Source organism: Limulus polyphemus, unplaced genomic scaffold, assembly GCF_000517525.1.
Source record: "Limulus polyphemus unplaced genomic scaffold, Limulus_polyphemus-2.1.2 Scaffold2613, whole genome shotgun sequence".
In the NCBI taxonomy this organism is placed as follows: domain Eukaryota; kingdom Metazoa; phylum Arthropoda; class Merostomata; order Xiphosura; family Limulidae; genus Limulus; species Limulus polyphemus.
This window is the reverse complement of record NW_013668223.1, coordinates 68,210-94,598: the sequence shown is the minus strand read 5'-3', so window position 1 is coordinate 94,598 and position 26,389 is coordinate 68,210. Positions and strand designations below refer to the sequence as shown.

Genomic DNA, 26,389 nt, shown 5'->3' with positions numbered 1-26,389 from the left:
AAGTATATATAAACTACAAATTAAAAATTTTAAAATAATATATACATTTCTTATGTATCAGCAAGTCAAGTTCAACAGGCTATATAAAATGATATTATATTTTAAAATCAAAATAAAATATAAGATTTCTAAATTTTATAATTCAAAAACGTCGAAGCTTTACAAAATAATATTGCACTGCAGTGTTGCTTTACGAAATTCTAACTGATCAGACACTTCTGTTTTGACCATAGAATGTATAGTTGAGTCGGTGGCACTATTCGAGGTTCTTTATCTAAATTATGGTGTATCTTTTCATCATTAACAAAAACAAATCTAAAGGCTGTCACGAAATCAAACTTTTAGGAAAAACTTTCCGACAATTAAATTCAACATTTTAGATATTCTAATATGTTTAGGGTAGATAGCAAGATTGAAAATCATTAAGTTTTATTATTTTAATATGTCCGTATTTCAAGAATGAGAAAGCCCTTATTATGTCAGATCAAAGTATTTCATATTCAAACCTGGTCGATATGGTGAGCTGGCCCTCTCGCGTTGTGTGTACAACAACAAATCCCATGGCAACCGTATTATATTGAAACAGAGACCTGGGTGAAGAAAGAATAGCCTAGCATAGAAACAAATCATCATTGAATAGTATACTTCTGTGGTGAGTAAAAATGTTAAAGGAAGGAATTTTATTGTGATAAGCAGAAGTAAAATTCTCAAAAAAGTAGAAGTACTCAGCTGGGGGAAGGGACCTGTTTTTGAAAAATAAAATACATTTACCTGTAAACATAAAAAACGACAAAGCAGCTCAAATAAGTCCCGGTATTCGTACCGCCTTAAAACATAAGTTCTAGTACTCAGTACAGGTGAGTACCGGCAGAATTTCACCCCTGGTAATAAGTATCTTTGAAAAATCGTTTACTGTTCTTGGCCGTGAGATCATGGCAATCAAGCTAATGGAAATATATGCTTTATATAAATCGTATTGGTTAAGCACAAGAGAGATTTTTTTTTAAATTTTAGAAAACGATCGAATAATGTATGGAAGGAAGCTATGTACGTGTTTTGCCTTGCAAACTTTTCATGGCATCTTATAATTAATATTACAGACTGAGCAGTTGTTTATCGGATTTTATATTGTTAATCTGAACATAATTTGTATTTAACTTGATCCATAGTTTCAACGTCTAAATCTAACCAAACGTTAAAATGTATTCTCAATTCATATAATTTAAATATCAGAGGCTTAGGAGGCAAATTATAAGTGGAGGGGCAGAGTTTATTTGACCTTGTAGGGAATATGCGCTACAGGCGCACACATTACGGCTGAGGTCCACGGCCGGTCTCAGGCCTTGGAAGCTCTTGGGTTCTGGATTACATTTTATGTATTCTCTTGCTTTTCCTGAGAATAATTTTCCTAATTTTGATGCATTTTTACTAGGACAGATTGAAAAGAGAGGTACTCCCCCGCTTCCTGAATATATAGTAATAAACGCCACTTGACATCATAGTGCAATAATCATGGTTTTAGATATGACAACAGGGCTTCTCAGGTCCAGTTGTCGTGGCTATACTGTTGATGCAACAAAAGTTGAGTTCCCGAAGATGCCAGGAAATGAGAGAATGATTTTATGCTTTAACTGTGACTTGAATGGCCACTGGTTACAGGAATGTCCATATCCTTTGCAAAACAGTTGGATCTAGCAACCAGTTTGGGTGTATACAGCAGTCAACTTGTTACTATTGCTATGATGTCTGGTTTGGACTTAGTTAATGATACATGGAACTTCTAGGGATACACGAGCTGCCAGGGCCTTGCTCGACCAAGCACTTCAAGAAAAGTCACCATTTTCGCTAATTAGTACAAACTTCATTGCGGCAAGTGGTGACAAGCTACTGTAGATGTGATTGGAGAGGCGTGTCTCTGACTTTGTGTTGGCTATATCTCTTGTTGATTAAAGATAGCTGTTTCTCATCTTGAATCAAGCTTTGGTACTGTCAACGAGTTTCACCTGGGAAACAGGTGAAATGCAATTCTATAATAAATCTGTCTATTGCCAACCAATCTGATTTCGAGAATAGTTGACTGTATAGATGCGTATTTAAAAAGAAGTAGTTACACTATCAAACATGCAAGTTGTGCTCAGTTGTGCACTATGGACACAATCTAGTATATTGGCACCATATACTGTGGTGACAGAACCACCATATTAATACACTGGTTTCTGTTTGTAAACCAGATGCAATTGTTTTGGATACTTATCTGTGTTGTAGCTGTGCTAACCTGTAACTACAGGCCTTTGTCCTTTCATCTCCCACCTTAAATGGTCATCAGCACGGTAACAGAGGCAGTAGTGACACAGAAAGCCAAAGTAGCTAGTGTCATAGCTACTGTACCAAGTCCAACAGCTAACATATAGATTTCAAGTACCTGATGTTTCTAGCCGAGGATTGTGCTAACAGTCTAAACTCAACTCACAGACATGAACCCAGTGAAATGCTCAAGGAATTTGCTGGTGTGTTTTTGAGACCAAATTACTGATTAAATCGAATGGAAATCATTCATCATCCCATAAATACAAATGATGCATGCCTAATAAAACAATCACTGTGCAGTCTTCCTTGAAACACCAGGAAAGTTGTGAGTGCTGACTTTGAGTGTTTTTAAAGGAAAGAATAATACAACCTTCTGCAAGTGCCTGATAATTTCCAGTGGTTATTGGTAGAAAACAAGAAAGGAATACCAAGGTGCTTTGTGCACTTTAGATGGGTGAATTTAGTAACATGTATCAATACCTTCCCACTATCACATTAGAACGAATATCTAGGTGCATTTGAAGGTGCCAGTTGCCATAGAACACTAAATCTGGTTTCTGACTGCTTGCATGTTGAACTAGATCATGATGAAAGTAGATGTAAGGCTATTTTAAGCACTTGGGCCTGTGTAACATCGGAGCAGTTTTGTCACAGGTACAGGAAAGTATATACCGTGTTATCACGTCTATGAGCCTTATGTTCACTGCTCCTGGAAACTGATACTGTACAGTAGAGAAGGAACTGCTTGCAGTTGTACTGTTTGTCAAAATTACAACCATTACTTTATTGAAATGCTTTTGATAGAAATCATTAAAAAAACACACCAAGACTTATGATGCATAACACCAAGACTAGTTAAATGGGCCCATTAATGTGTAATTGGAATAATATTAGGATACAACAACACTAACAAAAGTCTCAGCATCATTATGTCCTCCAGTGATATTGCAGTAAGTCTGCGGACTTATAATGCTAAAAACCGAGTTTCGATACCCCTGGTATCTTTATGCTTACTACAAACAAATACATCATTGTTCTTTTCGACTGAACGTGAATTATCATTAAAAAGACTGTATGACAACATATTTGGCTAGTAAAGGATGAGCTATTAAAATCATCATCAGCCTTAATGTAATTAAATATGGATATATAATAAGATATGCATGTAAACCACTTTTAAGTAAAGTTAAGAATTTCATTGTGACTCGATTACGTCTGTAATAATGACGGAAGAATTAAAAGCTAAGAAAATAATTGTGCCAAACAAAACCACAATTTTCCCATTTTTCACTCTTTTGCGACGTTTATTCTTAAGTTTACAATCTATAACCACCTGGAATGTGCTTACTCCCACTTAACTAACTATAAAAAGCTTATTCTCTTTGTCACTCTGTTGAGAACGCTTTCACGCTCCATTTTTGGTAATGCTCAACAATATACTTCGTGGCTTAGCAACAAAATTATCTCCTGATTGTTCTTAAGCCAACTATGGTGTTTATGTTGAATGCTCAATATTAATGTTGATTTGTTAGAAAGGTTTGTTTTTTCATTCTTCGGTGATATAACAGCAAAATAGTTTAATTCAGAAGTTTTATGACATTAAGTTGTAGCCAAAAGCAAAATGAAATTTACCAAGTAGTGTTTCAACTAAGCCTTACTTTATGTTTATTTATTAAATTAGACTATAAATAGGCCTACTATTAGTAACCTTTTAGAGTCAGTGTTTAAAACGTTTTAAGTGGTGAATAGATGTTAATTGATAAATATTATTTTGGTATTTTAACACACATATTAACTATTTGGCTTTAAAAAATAAAGAAAATAAACGTTTATTAGTACCAAATATCATTTATCCTTTGTACAGTCGAAAGAATTGAAAATTTGTGTCGAAATGTTCGCACTATGTTTTCTACTTCCTGAACTAGAATGCAGTGACAAGGCTCAAGAGTTCTATTTAAGTCTCTTTCAGAATGCATGTGTACTTTTGTTCACGATAACATTTAATTTTTCTGTGTAGTTTTTACTAAAAATGTAGTGATTAAAGAATTACTTCCAGACTGATGAAATAAATGAAGAGTAGATGCATTTTGTAGGTACAGACAAATTCGTTTTAGTTAACTTCTATCATTTAACAATGGTTTATGGTCATTTCTGACGGGCTTTTATATTAGTATCGCTAATAAATATGCATTTCTGAAAAGCTGAAGGTATCGATCTATTGGTTTTTGTCAAAGTTACAAACTACAAGTTCGTGCAATGCAGCAAAATTAATATTTTCTCAATATGGCACAATGGTTTCCAATTACTGATCATTGTCCTCTGTCTAGTTTTGACAAATGAAACTTTTTTTTGAGCTTCCTGTGTCCTTTGATTGAAATGTCAAGACACTAAGAGTGGATTATTAGATGAAATACTGTGACGCTAAAAATTAACTATCTCATGTTAACACACTGTGACTAAATTAACTTGTCGTTTACCCGTAAGTGAAAAACAGTACCTCTAATACATATAATATTTTATGTAAGTTTAAAATTTCAAAATATGGTATTACCAGATACAACAGTGAAAATTGCCACAGGAAGAGCATGTAGCAACTACTGCGATGTCGTTGAAATTTGTTTGGCAAAAACTTAACATGATGCTATCTATCCCTAACGTTCTCTTGTACGTGTATTACTAAATAATTGTCAGTAATTATAATAAAATTCTTCCTTTTTTTTACAAAGCATAGAAAAACGTTGAAAATTGAGCACCGTATCGTAATCTTTATAAGTTATTATGCTGAACGATATTTGTATTGTGTTATCAAGCCCTGGTCGTATTGATTCCAAGTTCGAGACATGAGATCCATCATTCTTCTACCTGATATTGGTGACCCTCATCCATGTCCTTACACCGTGTCACAAGACGTAGACCTCAGGCTGGAAAAAAAGAAATCAATCAAGCGAATCAAGGATGACAATTTGAAGGTGAGTACCAAAAATCCCGTTAAATAAAAAGAAACACATGCAGTATTTGATTGTAATTGATATGTTATACATTGCATAATTTAACACTTATGTATCCTAACTATTTTTAATAATTATATTAATATCTCTTGAAATATGGTATGGATATATATTAGTTCATTAAATTTGATAATAAAGAAATTTTTATTACAAAGATTAAAATGAAAGAATGCACAGATCATATGATATTGCTGTATGTTAAACAAATAATGTTAAGTTAGCACATTAATATTACTATTCCCAGCAGTATTACATTCAATAATTATATAAACAAAGGTTTACTTGTGGAAGTTTGCGTAACAAAAAAATAATAATGTTGATATAGCTTAAATTTAGAGAAATGCGGATTTAAGGTTTGTTTGTAGTTCAGCACAAAGCTGCACAATGGGCTAGCTGTGCTTTGCCCACCACGGGTATCGAAACCCGGGTTCTAGCGGTATAACTCCGCAGACATATCGCTGTGTCACTGGTGGGAAGGCGGATTTAAGATCCAACAGGTAAAAAGAATAATGAAAAGTCTAAGCATGTGAAACAGTATATTACTGACAATCAAAAGTAGGGTACTTATACTTTTTCTTATTATAAAGTTTATATTGGTCAAACATGGGCGTTCGCAGGAAGGGGTAAGAGGGGGGCATTTGTGTTTGCGTTTAAGCACATATAAAACGTATTTTTTTAGTCTGCTGACTTATACTGTAAAAGCTGATCCCTACATACACGTGTTTGCCCCCCTCCCTGAAAATATTTCTGTGGGCGTCCATGTGGTCGAAGGAAATGTTTTCCTTCCAATAGATTAAAAGAATATGAAGGTTATTGTCGTAAAGGGAGAACAAATCAGTTGTTGCTTTATGTTGTCCTTGATACAAGTCATTTTATAAAATGGGAGGAATGAAAAATTATTGAGAAGCCAATATATTACAAACATTAATATCCTAATTAAACACTTCATTTCAATTATGTAGTCATGTAATGATAATTTCTTATCTAGCCTTCCCGAATACCTAGGAAGCAATAATTTATTGTCCAGTAAATACAATTTAAATGTTTTGGTTTTAATGTCTCTCCCTTTTAGACTTACGAATAATTTAGAGGTTAATGGTTTGAACTCTGTAATGCAAGTCATGGAATGCCAAAGATTGTTATACTTAGTTATCTTTTTAGGCTTACATTGTAATACACCAGATGGATTCGGTCAAAAAGAAAAATATACAAGTGAATCTATAATAAAAAAAGACAGCACAATATGTTTGTATTTCACTAATTCCGGGTAAATAACCAATTACCATAAAAACAATTTCAACTGTCATAATTATTTTAACTTAACAATTAATTTATTCAGAAATATGGCAAAGGATAATGTGTTTAGTTACAGTTATAAGTCAAGACTAAAATAAATATAATCTATTACAAATGCTTTTGTGAAGGTTAATTAAGACCTAATCTTTCCAAAGCAAAGTGAGTGATAGCTTTTAACTTAATACTTTTAACCTCTCTTCTAAGAATGCTCCACGGTAGTAGACTATAGAGCAATTATTTTTAAGACTAATGTTTTCCGAAACCAACTATGAAGGGGAGTAGAAATTAATTGTTACATGAATACGTCTGGATTTAGGTTTAGAGGATCCTCCTTCTCAATGTAATAAGACAAAATTGAGCATAGTGCCACAAGTAACTATCCCAGCCCTATATTTAGGGCTTCTGAATAATTCTTTCGTTAATTTTAGTGCAAAGCTACACAATGGGCTCTCTGAGCCCTGTCCACCGCAGCGACTCTAACCACGGATTTTAGCGTTGTAACTACATAGACTTGTTGCAGACTAACCGAAGGACAATTCTGAATAAACTGAGAAAACTGTGAAAATAAAATAACATTTGCATCCTAATTTGATGTTTCATATAATCTGTTAAGCTTTTAAAAAGCTTCCGCAGCTTAGACATTTAAATCATCACTGCAATTAAACACAATTTGGTCTAAATATAAGCTACATGTGCAAAATTATTTTAAAAAAACGCTCAAATTTGACTACAATTTTTGCGCACGCCTACGCAAAAAGTCACGTGAGCTATCGGTCTAAATGTTTTACTACCTAAGAGTAAAAGTTGACTGTTTTTGGTCATTCAGAATAAAGAAGTTTGATTTAGAGCATCAAAACTATAAGGTGAAAGGACGTGCAGACACATAAATATTGGTTAGGCCAAGCAAAGTACATTAGTAGATACTAGGTCAAGTTTTCAAAAGAATCATACCGGTGGACGATTATTATTGATAATTCATTGCCAACTTTTCAGCACAAACTTACTAAATTGTATGAAATTTTCCTGATTAAAAATGTTTAGCGTCACGTGATATTAGTTTAAGCAATTAGTGTAAATAATGATGCTTGATACGGCTGCACCGATTGCATGTGGGCGATCACAAGAAACTGTTAATGTATATTCCATGGCGTTACTTTGAAGGAAGTTATTAACACTGTTTTAGATAGGGAAATAGTACCACCACATATTTTAAAGAATTTGATTGGTTTTGTAAACTATAGGTCTGTTCCAAATTAGTTAGGTTGGTCGCATATTTTGTTTTACCCACCATCATGCCCCAAGTTGAACAAAAAACGCAGTCTGGCTAACTAATGAATGAGTATTTTCTGTCAAATTGTTATTAATGCTATAAGCGTAGCTATCAGTTTGGCCGTCAATTTTGATTTCATTCCTTTAACTCGCATGCTTAGTCTTTTTTTTTTTGGCCGAACATTTTTTCACACCTAAGATGTTTCTGATTATATTTTAATACCAGGTCCATGTGTTTAAATTGTTCAGTTTTGTAATAGGTTTTTATTATGTACTTAGTACCTGTTACTGTAAAATATATGATGAGCTAACTTTTACATTTTATACAACCCCATAATATAGGGTGACCCAAAAGTCGGTTGCCTCTAGTTAACTTGAGGTCCAGTCGAGTTTTACAGAAAAATCACGCCAGTGTATTTTTCTGTCTGGGAATATAAAAAAAGAGGTGTTTGACAGATAATCATAGGATCAAAACGAACTGAAAACACTAAAGAATTCCATGGCCTGAATGCAGACTTCTGTACTAAGTCTTGCCACTCCATACTTAATCACTGTTAACAGTGCATTATTGCAAAAGAAAAACGTTTAGTGTGAAGTGTTGACTCATAAAATGACCTGTAAGTTACAAGTGTGTCTGTTGTTAAATAACGAGTGGGTGAATCGAGACCGTTACTGGACCAATCCATATAGATATTCCTCATCATACCGTATTGAAATGATGAATAACGTTAAAATTCATTAATAAAACACACTTTTGCTATGTCACAGGGCGGAGGAAGAAAATACTACCTGGGGTGGAGGATCAGAGAGTATCATTCCCAAAAAATATGGCATTTATAGACTCCACATGCTCAAGTGGAGCAATTCCTGAACTATACAACGTAACGCGTGAACATTTAGTGTATGACAGCCTTAAAATAATTAACAAGTATTAAACTGGCCCTACCAGGCATAGACCTGAGAGACTTCCGCCTCCTGCATCCCTGGTTCCTCCGCCTATGTTTGTTTATTTTTACATCAAATAATTATCGATCCCTGTATTTAGTTCCTGTGACACAGAAGTTTAGAAAATGATCTGATTTCCATTTTTCTTATAAATTTAGTTTCTGTGATACCCAAACTGCTCATTGCGAGTGTTGCTTATTTTTTACGTTGTTCAAGTGACAACAAAAGCTGGTAGTTTAATCCTATGTTCATATACACACTTAGATAACAGCGCAGAGATTCAGCACGGATAAAAAGTTTGCCCGTGAAGTTATTGGTTTGTTCTTAGAAGATGTGATCCAAGAGGACTTGGCCGAAGAAATTGTGCATGAGTCACTGAAAGAAGGAATAAATGTCAACAAGCTGGTAGGTCAGTTCTGTAACTATATTCCTGATTTTTGTGTCATTTTCTCTCTTAAAAGTAGGAACAGGGGATATTTGATTGGCTTGTTAAAAAAGTAATGGAAAAGACTGCAGTTATAATTAATTTTTCCAATAAAATTAAAATCACATCTCGAAGATAACTCATAGCGATTCTTTGTAGCCTATGCCGCCTCCTCAGGTCAAGACTGTGACAGCTGTTGCTCCATTACCATCAACAAAAGAAATGCTAGTTCAAACAGATCCGTAAGTTTCGAGTTTGATCCGTTTTCTCTATTTATTTATGGAAGATAATTGCTTAAAAATTTTCTGTTTGTTGAAATATTTCAAATTCACGATCTGATAATATACTTATTAATTCCAAATTAAATACTTACTTCTATTCGGGTACGTTTTCTTTTATAGTGGTTGCATAAACTGCTTTATATATAACTAGATGGTGCCACATGTGTGAAAATGAAGAATGAAAGGGAGATAAAACTTATTGCAAATAATGTTTTGTATTTAATTTTTATCAGAGGGTATTATGTGACTTAGAACAATGAATTTGTGAATTATATTTTAGTTATCATATTTATATGAATTAATGGTATGTTAATTAGACTAAAAATCATTCATTTCATTTGGTCTCATATTAATTTTAAATGTTAATTTTAATATTGTTCATTTATTACTCCAATAATAACACCACTGTTTTCAGTTTTTAACATGCGACTTCATATCGATTGATCATTGGAACAAAAACTTTTATACTCTATTCTGGTCAATGACATTTGACTTTATCAGATTGTATTTTGCAGTGTGAATTTATCAGTACAATGTTTAAATTCTAAATTAAACTAATGAAACATTTCATTTCTACTTAAAAAAAAAGACTTAAAACGGAAAGAATACGTTCTTTTATTGAATTTGTTATATATATATATATATATATAAATTAAACTCCGCAATTGTTTCTTACATGAAAGTAAATGGCCTATTACTTTGTACACATTCTTGATGCAGATAATAAAATAGTTCCATGTGAGTAAATGGCCTATTACTTTGTACACGTTCTTGATACATATAATAAAATAGTTCCATATGAGCAGCAATAAGTTTACGAACTTACAATGCTAAAACCCGAGGTTTGATTCCCCGCGGTGGACAAAGTGCAAATAGCCTAATATGTAGCTTTGGACTGAGAAAACAATAACAAAATCATAAAAATAATACCCCTAATAGTGGAGCAAGTTCTTGTGAAAATCATTCAAAAATGTGAAAAAATATTAAAATTGGAACATAAGTAGTTTTAATGTTTCTTTTAAAATAAGATCATGTCATACATGATATGATGATATTATGGGACTCAGAATACAGTTAAATAACTATAGCTATTTTGTAAATGAAATCCGGCAACACTTATAAAAAATTCTACTTGTACCCAGTACACACTATAATTACAAACTTCATTTCTCCAAATTTTATTCTATATTTCTGAAATCAGTATTAAAAACTACATTCAAAAATATATATTTCTTTCTATTTGAACGCGGTTCATGAAACAGAAAAGATCCCGTATGTATTTAATCATGAGTTTGTTTTTTAAGTGCATCTAACAGTAATTTCAGTCATCACTTCTTTCAAGCCGCACAAGACATTGGATAATACACTCTGTGAAATAACTATAACCTCTAGTTGAAAAATGTATAAACATTATGCACAACTTAACATTTTAACATGCTTTATAATTGCTTAAATCTATTAATCTTTTTCTTATAAGTCAACCTTTTAACTAGTTTTATCTTAATTCGGTAATGAAGCAAAACATGCTTAAGATAACATGATTAAAAGAGTTTGAAATTATATCGTTCGAAGAAAACTGTGCCACTTTTAGGAACTGGTGTCAATTTTCTCGCCACAAGACAGAACCCATTCCCCCTTTTCTTCTTAGATGAATTTTGAATAAAAAATATGAGAAAGGAAGCAATCCAATATAACGTCTAGATGGCTCATTGATTACAACTGGATGAGTATGCGTGGCATAAATACATTATCCGTATTAATAAAAAAATTTACAGCCTTTTGGTGTCCACATATGACTAACAACAGAACCATCCAATATCCTAAAATTGTCAGTTGGAGCAATATTTATAGAAAGAGCACATGTTTTGAGGTGGGTCAGAGATCGTATTTTGTGTATTATATCAATATGCCTCTTATAAGATGAGATAGGTGGAGTAGGTTCATTCTTCTGCTTGAAGAATTGAAACATATCTTCATTTCTAAACTGGCATGATGTATGCATCTTGCCAAACAGTTCACAGTTATTATAGGGAGTTATAGTTTGGTGTGCTGCCCATCACTAGTTGTTTGTAAATGATTCGCTAAACAGGAACAATTGGTTCTTATGGATGATATCAGTAATTGGAGTGGACACGTCTTTTTTTTTAACAATTGCATTATACTGTTGCTGTCCTGTTAAATCGATGATCTGAACTGTTGTGATAAAATCTTTGTTCATGACATGCTTTGTGTCCCAAACCAACACTTCCTCACCATTCTTTGGAAATGGAATGCCCATTTCCTGAATTGTAGAGATCGTCGTTTTAAGATTTCTAGAGAATACTTTCTGGACTCCTCCACTCGCTCATTGTGATTAATAGCTGTACGTTGTCAGAAGCTATGGAGCTGGATTCAAACTTTTCTACAGCCCTTTGAATCTATGGTCTATCAGAAATCCACTGAAGGAGTGAAGTGGAGTTTTCCGTTAAACCAATTACACCACCATCACTCTTGAACTTCTCATTCATCTGCCCATTAGCCTAGTCAATGACCATGGTGTAGAAAATGTGGCTTGATTTCTGAACGAAAAAGTGACCTCTCACGAACTCTGCATAGATTGATAGTTTTCTAGCTGGCAACTAAACCACATATGAACATCGCATGGTTAGTGTGATCACGGACAAACAGGTCATTGAACATACAACTCAAATTCTCTCTTTCCTGTGAAGAATGCACAAAGTACATATCCAGAAGCTCAATGTCTGAAACCTTAAACCAGTGCAGGAGCTGTGAATTCTGATTACACTTGTTGCTACACCATGTGCTGAAATCAAGAGGTATTTGATTTTGCAGTATATTTCTCATATGCCTGAGTAGGTGTAATGCTGCTACTGCTGTTGCCTAGTGACATGGGATTCTTTCAATATAGAATCAGCTCTAATACAAATAGTGATATCAGCCTGTACAAGAACACAGGTACATCTACTGCCATTTGGCCAATTTCCTAAAAGTTTGAGCACATTCATCTCTACGTGAAAGTTTTCCATCATCACCACATATTTTTTTCTCAAGTGAACTCCTTTAGCAAACAATGGCTGGTTCATGGCCTCTGCTGAAATGTGATTTCCTATATTAGATTCATGACAGGCAGAAGCATAACTGAAACGAGCTTGTTCCGTCAACAGAGCTATGAGCGCAACGGGTAACACAAAATAAGAAGTAGGTGGTTGTTTGTTTGCACGGTAAGCTGCCCACAAAATAAGATCCCCAGTATCACTCACCTGTTTCTCCAGCAGTTCTGTCATACGGTAATCCAGCAGTTCTCTTTCTCTCTGAAGGTAAGTATTGTGGCTGACTATACTATTACTAGATCTTTCACAGGGGGCAGTAGACTCTGAAGTAATTAGTACAGCCAGGGGTACTTCAGAATATTCTGCAGGTAAGACATTTGTACATTTTGTTTTGTAGATAATTTTTGGGTTGATAAATACAGTGTCTTTATCTGTGCTCTGATTGTCTGCTGTGGAAAACTGGATCACAGAGGTGATGGATTTACCGTGAAAAGAATCATTTGTTATGTTAGCTGAGAAATTATTATCTAAACAGTCAACAGGCCCCACAATAAGGGAGGGAAAAACATATATCTTGATCAGAACAGGTATATACACTGTTTTTAGGCTTGTATATATTAATATCTATCACTGAAATGCATAGTTCTTGACTGCAAATCTCTCTGTCTGGTTTTATAATAACTGGTGTAAAGTGAAAGTGGTGTTTCTCTGGATTTAGCTTGATGAACTAACGATTCAGATGATTTTTCTTCTTTTTTTGGGGGTGGGGGATGAGTTAAAATTAGTAGCTCTGACGATTATAAGGCTATTTTCATCTTAGCATCTTTTGATATTTTGCATCATTTTGATCTAGAATACTGTTGTCATATAAAATCATTCTCACCAGAGCAAAAACTCTTTATGAAACTACATTTTGGTTACAGCCAAATCGAAAAGGCCCATCAAATTAGTAATTTTTGGAAATAATTTACTTTCGCACAGTCTAAGCAGCACACACAAGTGAATTGCATTGTCATTAGAATTACGAGAAAATGCAACTTAGATAATCTTATCAATGTCTCATTTCTTCCATGAGATTGTGCTCTCAAACCTGGAATCATACCGAGCAAGCTCTCTTTCAGTCTTGTAGTGTTGACATTTCCTGAGAAACTAGAACCAAACTCCTGGAATAAGCACAGAAATAACTTCCTTAAATCTGACAACTAAAATGATTCCTTCTAATGTATTTTCTATTCCTTTCTGAATTCCTCCAGCCTTATGTTGTCTAAGAGGATTGATTGTGTATGTGGTCGTCCGCAGGAGTGGGGGGTAAGGAGGCACTTGCCCCCCCCCCCCAGAAAAATAAGAAACATAATTCTTTCTTTATTCATTCAGCATATGTATATGAATTTACACGTTTTTTATTCACTTCACAATTTCACATTACTTATTTCACTTAATTTTCAATTCTAACAAAAGTCGCCAGGTTTGTCAGCAGCTTTACTTCAAATCTCTAGATACCTATCCTGTAGTTAAATATTCAAAAACGTCGCTACCACGACAGCTACTTGGATATTGCACATGGTATTTCTCACTCAGGTCATCAAAGAGACCAACGAGGCCTTGCCAACATCCTCTGAGCCCTGGCACAGTGTGATCGGGGTCAACATGTTGCTACCTGCCAGTAATACCGGCAGCAGGTTATCAAAGATACTGACGCAGTCTTGTTGTCCTTACCATTCATACACAATAAATGCCATTGAAATATTGTGCTTTATGTAACTTCAAATTACGTTTTCATATAAGAAGTAGTTTTATATAAGGTGAAATTACTCTTTAGGGTTACGAACCTAAAAGAACAAACCCCTGGAACATTTCTGCGGATGCCCATGATTGTGTGTGAAGCAATAAAACAACAGAAGTAATATTAATTTAAATAAACAATACCGTTTACGTTAGCTGAATTACCGCAAAAAAAAACAACAACATACTTCTGGAACAAAATATTAGCATAAACACCAAGAAACTAATTTCGACACTTTCATGTGTTCTCTTTAGTACTGTACAGTCTTCTGTGATACCTGAATGTGAAATTCCCTTGAAGATAAACGTGATTAGGAAGCAGTTCACCTTTCCTTGTCTGAGCACGTAGGAGCTGCTCTCTGCCTAACTTATTTCTGCAACCTTTGATGCCACACTTGGAATGCCATTTCTATAACCTTGTCATCATCAAATATTACTGTATGAATGTCTAATGGTGCACAACCTAGCTTTTTTGGACTGAAGAATATTTTCTGCAATCACTTTATAACAAATTTCCCTATCATTGTTCCTAAATTTTTGATTACCCCAATTTTTTCGCCAATGTCTTTCTGATTTAAAGCACAAAGATGTTAATCACTTACAAGCTTTCCTGACTTTTGCTCCATTTTCCAGGTTCCTTCGCCAGGAATAAGAAGTTTACGTTTCATGGTTATTTTCACTTTAATATTAGTAGCCTATAGCACTAGGATTATCTTACTGACACCACTACCCACCCACGAAAACATTTCATCAGGTGATTTTTGTTTTACCTTCAGTAGTTCCCCAGGAAATAGACACAAGGAGGTTACTACATAAAATAATTACTATAATATACTGACACACGTACCTTTGATATGGCATTTCTAACATTATTTTTATACTACGTACAAACCTATTCACTGGGAATGATCACATTAATGTAGCTCACATTACTAAACACAGAGTGTAATTTCATGCTTTATCGCCCGGCAGTGCTCTATGGTGACGCGGATTCCCCAAGAAAAATGACATCCCCTAAACACTGCTGGATCGCTTTTTACACATGTTGAACAATTGTTTTGCTGTTTCGACTTTTCCCACTAGATGGCCTGGTGGTTAGGGCGCTTGACTCGCAATCTGAGGGTCGCGGGTTCGAATCACCGTCCCACCAAACATGCTCGCCCTTTCAGCCGTGGGGGCCTTATAATGTAACGGTCAATCCCCTTATTCATTGGTAAAGAATGTCTCGAGAGTTGATGAGTAGCTGCTTTCCCTCTAGTCTTTCACTGCTAAATAGCCCTCGTGTAGCTTTGCGCAAAATTCAAACCAACCCTACACGACTATAAACGTTTTATTGAAGTTGCTTTGTAAGACGGCCCCTTATTTTAAGCATGCGCAATACTACACTTAATCAAGAATTCCTGGTGTTTGTACAATATCTGAATAACTTATCTTGGAAAAATGAAATTATAACATAGGCTATTCAAACATTTCTCAAACACCATTGTTCAAATTTGCTCCAAGGACATACTTATTGAATATGAAAAAGTAAGAACACAAATAATTCCTATTGTGACAGCGTAATGTTTCTGAATAAACAGATGGTATTTTTCAGCAATTAAAAAAAATTCAATAATAACTTTTCTCTTGCATCTGTGAAGACTGTATTTTGATTGTATAAAATAAATATTTAAACACAAAGTAAGAAAATTATTATTATCATTTTTATAATAACTGCTACTCGAAACGTTTTCCTTCACTTCGCTACATATCTTGTTCAAGAGTCTTATACTTAGTGCATTATTGTAAGCAGCTTGATTTATCCTATGAATATCATTTTGCTCAAGTTATCTACTTTATATAAATTTTCTGTGTTATTGTCTACGTGTAAAATTCGACCCAAATTTCTTTCAGTACATTTTCATAAGCATTTTTTTATTTGTTTTTACACACATCTAACATGAAAACTTTGACAATATTTATTCAAGATACGTGTAAGTAGAATGAGGTAAAGGCATGAATGAAGATCAATACAAGTCAACATTCTTAGTAAGGTTTCATGGATATACTTCCGTAAACAAGTCCAGTGAATTATTTGTGGATGATCTTTCTGTGCCTAAATCATTTATTTCGTCGATCGTTGGGCAGAAATGTTTATATACTCAAAGTTAGGAAATATTAGAAGCATGCCAAAAGTTTCCTCAACAAGGGAATTAGTTAGAAAACTAAACATACAAAATATTGAGTAATATCATCTAATTGACGACTAATGTACGTATATTTGATATTAAAAAAACAGGTTACTTTCAAAACAAGGTGTTAATTTCAAAATGTTTCGACTAACTCAAACTATTGATAATATGATATCTATGGCTGTGTAAAATTAATTGTTCTCATCAGAAACTTACCACAATATAATTCAAGTAAACAATATGTATTGCAATAAGAGTATTGTATAAAAGATAGTCATATATATAGTCTTACAGCTGCTTTGTTTATATTTTCTAAAGCACACAGGAGGAGGATGAAATCTCGGTAAGTAAATACTTACACCCCTGCTATTTAACTATAAAAATAATTGTTTCGTGTTAATTAAGAAATATTTTAACACCTACAATTAGCTCGCAAGTAAACGTATTTTAACTTAGAGTCCGTGTATAATTCTACATATTAGTTTACCTACGTTATGAGTCTTAAACAACCACACAATTACTGTTAGAACTAATAACTCCTGTTTTTTAGCTCTAATTTGCAAGAATTGGAAAAACTATTTTCATCAAGTGAGTTGGTATTAGGGGTCCGTAAAGTATACATGTATGTACATCAAGATAATAAGTTACGTCACTGAGAGCAATAGGTCTAAAAATGTCGCATTAGTGGCCTTAAAACTACGCAGCAAAAATCGCAACATTATAACAAAATTATATATAAAAACGTTCTGCACACAAAATAAACACTGTTGCCGGAGTTGAAGAGATAACCATCATGATTAATAACACGTGTCTTTTGGTTTTCTTATATGTCGAAACCAGGTTTAGGTTTAATGCAATTTTAAAATATGTCACTGAGAAGGTTTCATTGTTTGTTTTATTAATTGCGCGCAAAGCTACTCGAGGGCTGTCTGCGCTGGTCGTCACTAATTTAGCAGTGATAGACTAGAGGGAAGGCACCTAGTCTAAACCACCCACCGCCAACTCTTAAGCTACTCTTTTACCAACGAATAGTGGGGTTGATCAAAACATTATAACGTCCCCATGGCGAGCATGTTTGATGACAGAAGTCCGAACCAGCGACCCGCAGATTGCGAGTCAAGCACCCAAACCACTGGGCCATGACAGGCCGAGAGAACGTTTCAACAACCATAGGACTGACATTTTATTAATATTTTATTTAACCAGTCTTTTCTAAGACACAGTTCTCAAAGGTGTCGAAACCGAATCCGGCTTTAAGTTAAAATCAAACTGAAAAAAAAAGAAGTATATTAGATTACTGCTTTGGCCGCTTTAAAATTATGTTCAACTCTAGGGCACTAATCTTGATTCTAGAATCATTGGTCTTCACCTTTAATATATTGTATCATCCTTTTTCTCAATTTTTAATCATCATGACAAAATGAGTTTAAATGTTCGAAGTCTAACTATCTCGTAATCTCTCTACAGACTTCCCATTCAGATAAAAATAGCACCCACAAATAACAGGAGATTCAAACAAAAGTGTATGTCAGGGTTTTAAATGTGGGAGTGGGCTGGGATTCTTCTATAGTAGGTGTCTGTAACTTGTTGGCGATAAGTTCTAAAAATAAACGGACAGCACACAATCCACTTGTTTTAAAAGAATATTTTCAAAACAAGTCAAACGTATATACAAAAATTCTTTATACTATAGGATATGTATCTAAAACTCTAAATAACTCTGTTTTCTTGTCAAAAAATCCACACAGGCTGATTCAATTACTTTAGAATTCAATGGAAAAGACGAATTATCTTTCTCTACTCTTATCACAATAGTATCAATGAATAATTCACTTACGTTTCCCCTTGGGTTATCACAGTTGTATCCCGAACCTTAAATTGTCTTCTTTTCGTCAAAGTCCACACAGGCGGGTTCAAATACTTTAGAACCCCCTTTGACAAGACAAATTATTCTCCTTATCTCTGTTAAACTGTGAAACTCACTTTAAAATATCGCCCATTACAGCTAAGGCTAAACTGACAATCACTCAATCTAACTTAACTTTTTCTAACATGCTTTTTTTTTAAGAATGAGGAGGTGTCTGTAGAGGAGCAGCCAACCTGCTCTGGTGATTTATCAGTATGTAAACAATGATCCCTAAACATCATGGCTGGGATTAAATTCTTTACCAACAGTAAGGACAGTCAGTAAATTGAAAAATCAATGTTTTCTGGATCTTTATAGCAGAATAGACTATTTCTGGTTATCTGTATAGTGTTTAGTTTTATTTCTATAAGTTGGAATAATTCTAACTCTTTCAGGTGGATCTTGGAGACATTCACAGGTACTTTGTGGCACATGAAAAATGTGAATGACAGTGACATTGGTTGACATAGAAATTAGGCTAGCTGCTGTGTTGATACATTATATACTTAATGTATGCATTGGTTAATTAATATGTGACAATATATTCTTAAGTCTGACAGTATTAGCATGTTCACGTATTTCAAACAGTTTGTGTATACTTAATTATGTACATAAATATGATATATACCAGAGTACACATTTTCAGCTTACTAATGGATTCTGTCTTGAAATATTGAAATTTGATACACTTAGTGGAAAAATACAGTGATTAGCTTAACAATGAAATATAAAACGATGTGTTCTGTATACTCATATTTCGGGCATGGTTGTGGGAACCAAGGTTGTAGAGGATGTGTTTACACCCACTAAAATGTGTAAAAAGAAGCACATGAGACTGAACTACTAATTGGCCATAAGGCATGCTCTCTTCCAGGGAAAATAGTTACGTTACTATGGCGTCTTGAGATAAAAGGTTGTCTTTTCTGTTAACAAATTGGGTAATGGCCTGGAAATACCTACTACCCTACATTAGAACGAGTATGGCTCTAGGTCACGTGTGCAACGAACGTGACATGAGCAGTTGTATTTTGTAGTTAAACTAAAGTTCTCTACCGTTAAACAAGTTCGACACACCATCATCAACCTCAGGGCCGATTATGGTAAATGTGTTACGAAACTAGTCAGCTGAAATTTTCAATAAATAAATTTATCTTTTATTGTGCCCAAAAGTATTGTTTTATTTATTTTACTCTTAATATAGTAGGTAGCACAATGTGCCTGAAAGGAAATTATCGTATCCTCACAGTCTGCAGATGTCGTGTCTGCCCGTGCAAATCATCAATGTAAGTGACCAAGTTTTCTGTGGGACCACTCTTTCAAGCCTTCAACTTGGCTGGCAGATGTCATATATCAGCAACACCTCTAGTCTCCTCTAGCTGAGAACTAGTGACTTGACCAGGCATGGAGGTTGAGACAACCTTGGTTGATTTATGTCTGGGAATTCTGATCTCAGAACTACCTGATCACAAATCTCTGCAGTAACCCCCAGTAATATGTGCTTTCTGTGCCCTGTGTTTGATCCTTAGATGTCGAATGTATTTTGTGGCTCAGGATGTTTTTCTTTCCTGTATCTGTGCTTTTTCTATACCCAACAATTCCCTCAGACAGCCATATTCTCTCTGTGAAAAACTTACTCTTGGTTATAAATCCTTGAAGTTGTGGAAAATGTCATTTTCTTTAGTACGAAGTTTGTAACATATACTATGCAAGAGTTAGAATGATCACATGAAAAAAATATACTCAATGAAGAAAAACATAAAACTCTGAAATATCAAATTCTGTTGTCACGGCACCAAAATTTCATCATACTCTGTTATATTATCAGTTGTACTAATTTCCTGTTCAAATAAGAGTAGCAATCACAAATAACAAGAGGTTCAACACAAAAAACCTGAGTATCTGTGTTTGGAGAAGTAAGAAATTAGACGCAATTTAGACCAAGTTTAAGGTAATCTTTATTAAAACCAGTCAAAACAATGGAATCAGACGAATGCACTATAAGATTGACAGCACTTTCTGTTCAGAGAACAAGTGCTAAATTGTTTACTTTGATCTCAAGATATTCTGTACTAGACTGTCTACGCTGCGAGAGCATAGTAATTCCGAAAGTATATAACAGTATTTTTTAAATTTAATTTCATCAATGTTATTAATTATAATGTTTCAAATAAATATGAATATTGCTATTTAAACTTATGAATATTATTTTGCACTGTTAGCATAGTATGTGGGTTTAGTGCAAACATAAATTTCCTAAGCTAACTGAAGCCTCATGAGATGTATTGGGTTACATAGTGTATTAGTGAAAACATAGCAAAGGTAAGAAACAAATGAATCTATGCATTCGAATAACCACAGATTGAGTTATTTTATGTACTTATTTATGACACTATTTACTTCCCGTAATTTGTTATGTAGACTTAGCTTTATTATTATACACGTTTTTTTATATTTTTATTCTATATATCTATTTTTCCCTTGATGAAAATTTATTAATGAATTTTGTCTAATGTGGGTTGCTACTGGCATATTTATTTCCACAACACCAGAATTCATCACGCTGACTTTGGTTACAGACTACTTGTCATTCCATTGCTTTCCAATTACAGAAGCTGTATATCAGAAAACAGAAACATTTTAAACTATTTCAACAATTGAATTAACTATTTTACAGGAATAAGTATCTCTTGAACTATATATTTTAGATAAAAGCATATTATTGATTTTTGTATTTCGATTCTATTACTTAGTTTGGATATGTTTTTCATCTAATTTATAATCTCATTTTTCAAGTTTTCTTTTCTATAAAGGATGACGTTCTTGAGGATCTCATACAAGATACAATTACTGAATTTCAAGAAGCAAACGTGCACACACTGGTATGGACTACTGTTCTGGATCTTAGCAGAAAAATGAAGTTGCAGGAGTATATCGACAAGGTTGTGGTTTTATACAGTATTAAACTAATCTTTTCTTTTCCTTCTGAGATATACATATCATGCATTTATTGTTGTTGTTGTTGATGATTGTTTTTCTTTTCTTGTTTACTATCCTCACAGACCAAGTTATTATGTGCCTATTCGGAGCAGTGATTTCTCGCACATAATATTCCATGTCACTAGCTTCTTAGTGGCCTAGTGGTTAGCGTGCCGGGCTGGAAATCAGAAGATCTCAGATTTGAGCCATAATATTCCAAATAACGCTCTGCATTTTCGTCCCTGATTGACGTTATAATTCCTACACTCCCTGATGGACGTTATAATTTCTACAGTCCATCATGGTTGTTATGATGGACTGTAGAAATTATAACCAAACAGTATATTATGATGGACTGTAGAAATTATAAATGGACTGTAGAAATTATAACCAAATAGTACAGCATAGCATGATGGATTGCAGAAATTATAACCAAATAGTATATCATGATGGACTGTAGAAATTATAATCAAACAGTATATTATGATGGACTGTAGAAATTATAACTAAATAGTATAGCGTGATGGATTGCAGAAATTATAACCAAATAGTATATCATGATGGACTGTAGAAATTATAACCAAACAGTATATTATGCATAATATACTGTTTGATTATAATTTCTACAATCCATCATAATATACTGTTTGGTTATAATTTCTACAGTCCATCATGCTGTACTATTTGGTTATAATTTCTACAATCCATCATGCTATACTATTTGGTTATAATTTCTACAGTCAATCATGATATACTGTTTGGTTATAATTTCTACAGTCAATCATAATATACTATTTGGTTATAATTTCTACAGTCCATCATAATATACTGTTGGTTATAATTTCTATAGTCCATCATAATATACTGTTTGGTTATAATTTCTACAGTCCATCATAATATACTATTTGGTTATAATTTCTACAGTCCATCATGCTATACTATTTGGTTATAATTTCTACAATCCATCATGCTATACTATTTGGTTATAATTTCTACAATCCATCATGCTATACTATTTGGTTAAGAGTAGTTGCTTATTAGACGACGGATGCTACGGACTTGTTTTCCTTTTGGTCAGCAGTTCTAAATTAGAGATGGATATGACTGAACCTTAGTAGTTTCTGACTTGATTGTTCAGTCCATGTGTCATACCGTAGCTAAGTTACACGTACTGTGAAAATATTGAAGAGATTGATGATTAAAGACATTTATAACAAATTAATAAGTCTTTCCGTGTATCAAATAGCGATACAAACCTATAATTACTGTACAATAATGTATATATCAATTAAATAGATGTGCAATTTGACTAAATTTTAACAAGCAAATTGCATAACCAGCTCTGCCGTTCCTAATTTAGCAGTGAAAAACTAGAGGGAAGGCAGCTAGTGATCACCACCCACCGCCAACTCTTGGGCTACTCTTTTTACCAACGAATAGTGGGATTGACTGTTACATTATAAAGCAACACGGCTGAAAGGGCGAGCATGTTTGGTGAGACGGGGATTCGAACCCGCGACCCCTTAGATTACGAGTCAAGCGCCCTAATCACCTGGCCATACCGGGCATTCTTGTGATTATACCTGCATTTGTTTACTTTTAGTATGTTTTCGCTAATGCAGTTAGATATATGCCTTTGTTTTATTACAGCTGACGAAAAACTATAAAAAGCATCTACTCGACGACAACACTTCTAAGATGCTAATGAAAAAATTTGCTCGTTTGGAAAAAGAGAATGATGTTTCAGAGCAGTGCGAAAAAATTGTCGACAGTAAGTGTTGATCAGCTTTATGTATTTTTCTAAAATTATTGAAATTGCAGAAACATATTACCAGTAGATTTCATAAAAATAATTTTGTTGTAGTATATTCATAATCTTTGTTTCATACACACTTAAAATATATGTGTGATAAACACTGGTGATATTAACGCTTGAATATTAATTTTAACCTCCCGGAGGCTCAGTGGTAAGATTCAACGCTTATAACGCTAAAAGTTGGGGTTCGATACCCGTGGTGCGCAAAGCGCAGATAGCCTATTTTGTAGCTTTATAATTAAATAAAACAAACAAGCATATTAATTGTAATTTCATTTAAGTACGTGTTTATTCTATTTCAGAAATTATTGGATCGATTTGTTTGTTTACGAACAAAGCCACATTGGGCTATCTGCTGTGTATATTGTGGGGAATCGAAACCCAGATTTTAGAGTTGTAAGTCCATAAACATACCGCTGTCCCACAGGGGGACTACTAGATCGAGTGTGGCCAATTGATTTTGAGGCACCTGCCAATGCTCGCGTGTTGTCTGATTTTCGAGAAATTATGTACACATTCCATAAAACTCACGTTGTTTACTAAAAATTAGAGAAAAAACGAAATAATTTACTGCGTTCCAGGTTTTACGACTGATGGACTTTGTTGAAGGTTACTTAATATAGAAGAGAGAAAAAAGTAAATTGTATCTATGTTATTCTTTTACTCCTTTCAGTTTGACGATATGGAATGTAGTAAAACCTTTTTTGTCTCTCGTCAAATTTCCTAAACATGAAGACTTAAATTTATTCATTAGCTCAGTTACTGAATTCTCTCTATTCGATTGACTTTTTTTGTTAAAAAAAATCTGTAAATATTGTAAGTTTTAGTAATTATAATTTCCCCTGAGTAATAAGCCATTTTGTTTCATTGTTGTTATTCGTAAAGCTGCTCAATGATCAATATGTGCTGTGTTGCAACCATCAAACTTACTGCTGAGCCACCAGGGAATAGTATTTTGAGCAAACTATTTCACTCTTAAATAACAATTCCCTACTTTCATCACTAGAACAAATAGACTTACCAATTTGTAATTATATCTTAGGATAATTCATTTATAATTTTAAATCATAAACGATATGATATAGACTTTACTAAGAAATCAAATACTTTTAAAAACATTCAAATTTGTAAAAGAAGGTGACAGTTTTCTCACTGTGTAAATTTTAAAGTTGTTAGATTATTTTTAAGCTGCAATAAATTTAACTTACGTAGAACACAGAAACAGTGCTCGAAGCGTGGGGGAGGGGGAAAGAGGAAGCGGGATGGTTTGTGAAATAGTTGAAGCTGAGCAATATATTTCTTGGTTTTCTTATGTATCTTTTATTTTTTCATTATAAACATAACTCAATTGTAAAAATTATAAAATTATTAGGTTCAATTAGGTAAGATAATTGATAATAATAAATCTCAACGAAGTAATACTCGCGAGCATCTCGTGCGTTACCTAATTGATGCAGTAAGTGAACTGCACGTTTGTCCAATGATTTACAACTTGTGTGGCGGGATGATTAGTTAGACACGTTTCAAAGGGCAATAAAACAATAAAAGTATGTATAAACAGGTGTATACTATTGTGAGTTACAGCATGGAAACTGTGATGGTTACAAATTCAGTCCAAAGTGAGAGGGTTCATTCACTTTATCCTTGTACTACTTTATTTCATTTCTGCCTCACTCTTACACTTTATTTTAAGAAAAAAAGTTTCTCTCCCTAGTCCCTTGCCGTTGTAAATATTTATTGCATGGTATATTGAACCTTTCCTTTTTGAAAAGCTTATAGTTTACTAAAAGGTAGCAGAATAGATTTGGGCCTTCCTAAAAAGAATTGGGATGGCATCCCACCCCACTCCAGCAGTGATCATGTATTTAAAATTTTCTCTTATTGCAATTTGTGGGCTAAAATGATTTCACATTATTAAAGTTATTTCATGATCAGCGTGAAGAATATATTTTATTATCCTAATTTTTTCTTTATCCCTTTAGCCATCACATTTGATGTTCTCCTATGCCAGTCGTATAAATGGAATAATTCAAAGAAAATCACGGACAATTATGCCTTCAATAACTTGCAAAATAAACTTTATAAACAATCGGTAAGTTTAATCTCTTTCTTGTGGCTTTCCTAGATCTCTAGCATTACTATATAAGGTCTGCTTTTTAATCCATATAATCGATGTTTCTATTATACAAAGTTCTTGTTTTACATGAAAATAACATTTTAAGTTAAATACTGACATTTTTACAGATTGCGAACCGTTTGGCAGAAAGTTATTTGACTCAAATGGAAAAGGATCTCAAAACTCCAGATTTTTATGAGCTGAAGGAAAATCCACCAAGAGCAGCAGTTCGTGTGCGTTAATACGCACTACAGCGCTCATCTGATTTACACCGAAAAGTTTTGTATACATTCTTTTGCCTAAAACCTATAAAGAATGGTCAACTTAAAAACGGTTTAATTCCACAAGTTCGACGTCATTAAAAGCTTTTTACTACAAACAGCTAGTTCAAATCTTAAACAGGATATTTTGCTTTGCAACTTATTTTAACTGTATGGCTTCATCATCGTCCTTTCTCTCCGTATTTATTGTTTTTGTTCGTTGGATAGGGTCATTTATATTTTGAAAACTCAACAAATCTGTTTTTGTTTGTTTTATTTAGCTGCTTCTGTGGCATAAAATCTTTAAATACGGAAAAAGAATGTATATAAAATATTTTAAATTCATTATATCCATCTAGTCTAGTGGGTTTGTAGCACTGTGTGTTTCTGGTTATATCTTTCTTCACAAAATATATATCTAGAGACAGATATATCTGAGAGTTTTTTACAGTTGTGACTTATCATTCGTTTATTTTCTGTAACAAGATGTGAAAAATGATAAAATATATACAATTTTCAATTTTTTTTTGCTTTGTTCGTTAATTTTTCTTTGTTTTTGTTTTTCTTGTATAAATTGAATATCTATTAAATAACATGGTTTTCAGATATTTGATTTCTATTCTACACTGGATCAGAAAAATAGTGACTCCTGTTACGATGTATATTCTATTTATTCTAATGTTACTAAGAAGTGTTTTTCATTAATAAATACAATGTTATTGCTGCTATTTACTGTCTGCTAATGACTGAAATAGACCTTACTTCTGCCCTTTACATATCTG

At 33.7% G+C, this 26,389-nt stretch overlaps 2 protein-coding genes across 2 annotated transcripts in view; one reads left to right on the top strand and one right to left on the bottom strand.

Moving 5' to 3' along the window:
• Positions 1-570: 570 nt before the first annotated feature.
• LOC111087778 lies at positions 571-25,845 on the top strand. Its single transcript, XM_022395618.1, has 9 exons — positions 571-652; positions 5,118-5,276; positions 9,090-9,230; positions 9,409-9,491; positions 16,852-16,876; positions 21,250-21,378; positions 23,066-23,186; positions 25,214-25,323; positions 25,476-25,845. The coding sequence occupies exons 2-9, from the start codon at positions 5,148-5,150 to the stop codon at positions 25,587-25,589; spliced, it is 852 nt and encodes a 283-aa protein (XP_022251326.1). The 5' UTR covers positions 571-652; positions 5,118-5,147; the 3' UTR covers positions 25,590-25,845.
• The window catches only part of LOC106467430 (RNA-binding protein 42-like), a 66,928-nt gene continuing 45,707 nt past the window's right edge, over positions 5,169-26,389 (bottom strand). Inside the window, exon 6 of the mRNA XM_022395617.1 lies at positions 5,169-5,228. The gene's annotated coding sequence lies outside the window, so the exon portion shown is untranslated. The remainder of the gene's footprint in view (positions 5,229-26,389) is intronic.

Excerpts from the sequence above, each read along its gene's own strand:
- LOC111087778 (XM_022395618.1), top strand. The coding sequence starts at position 5,148 with ATGAGATCCATCATTCTTCTACCTGATATTGGTGACCCTCATCCATGT. Across the intron at positions 9,231-9,408 it reads GAATAAATGTCAACAAGCTG|CCTATGCCGCCTCCTCAGGT; the intron begins GTAGGTCAGTTC and ends GATTCTTTGTAG. Across the intron at positions 21,379-23,065 it reads TGCAGGAGTATATCGACAAG|CTGACGAAAAACTATAAAAA; the intron begins GTTGTGGTTTTA and ends GTTTTATTACAG.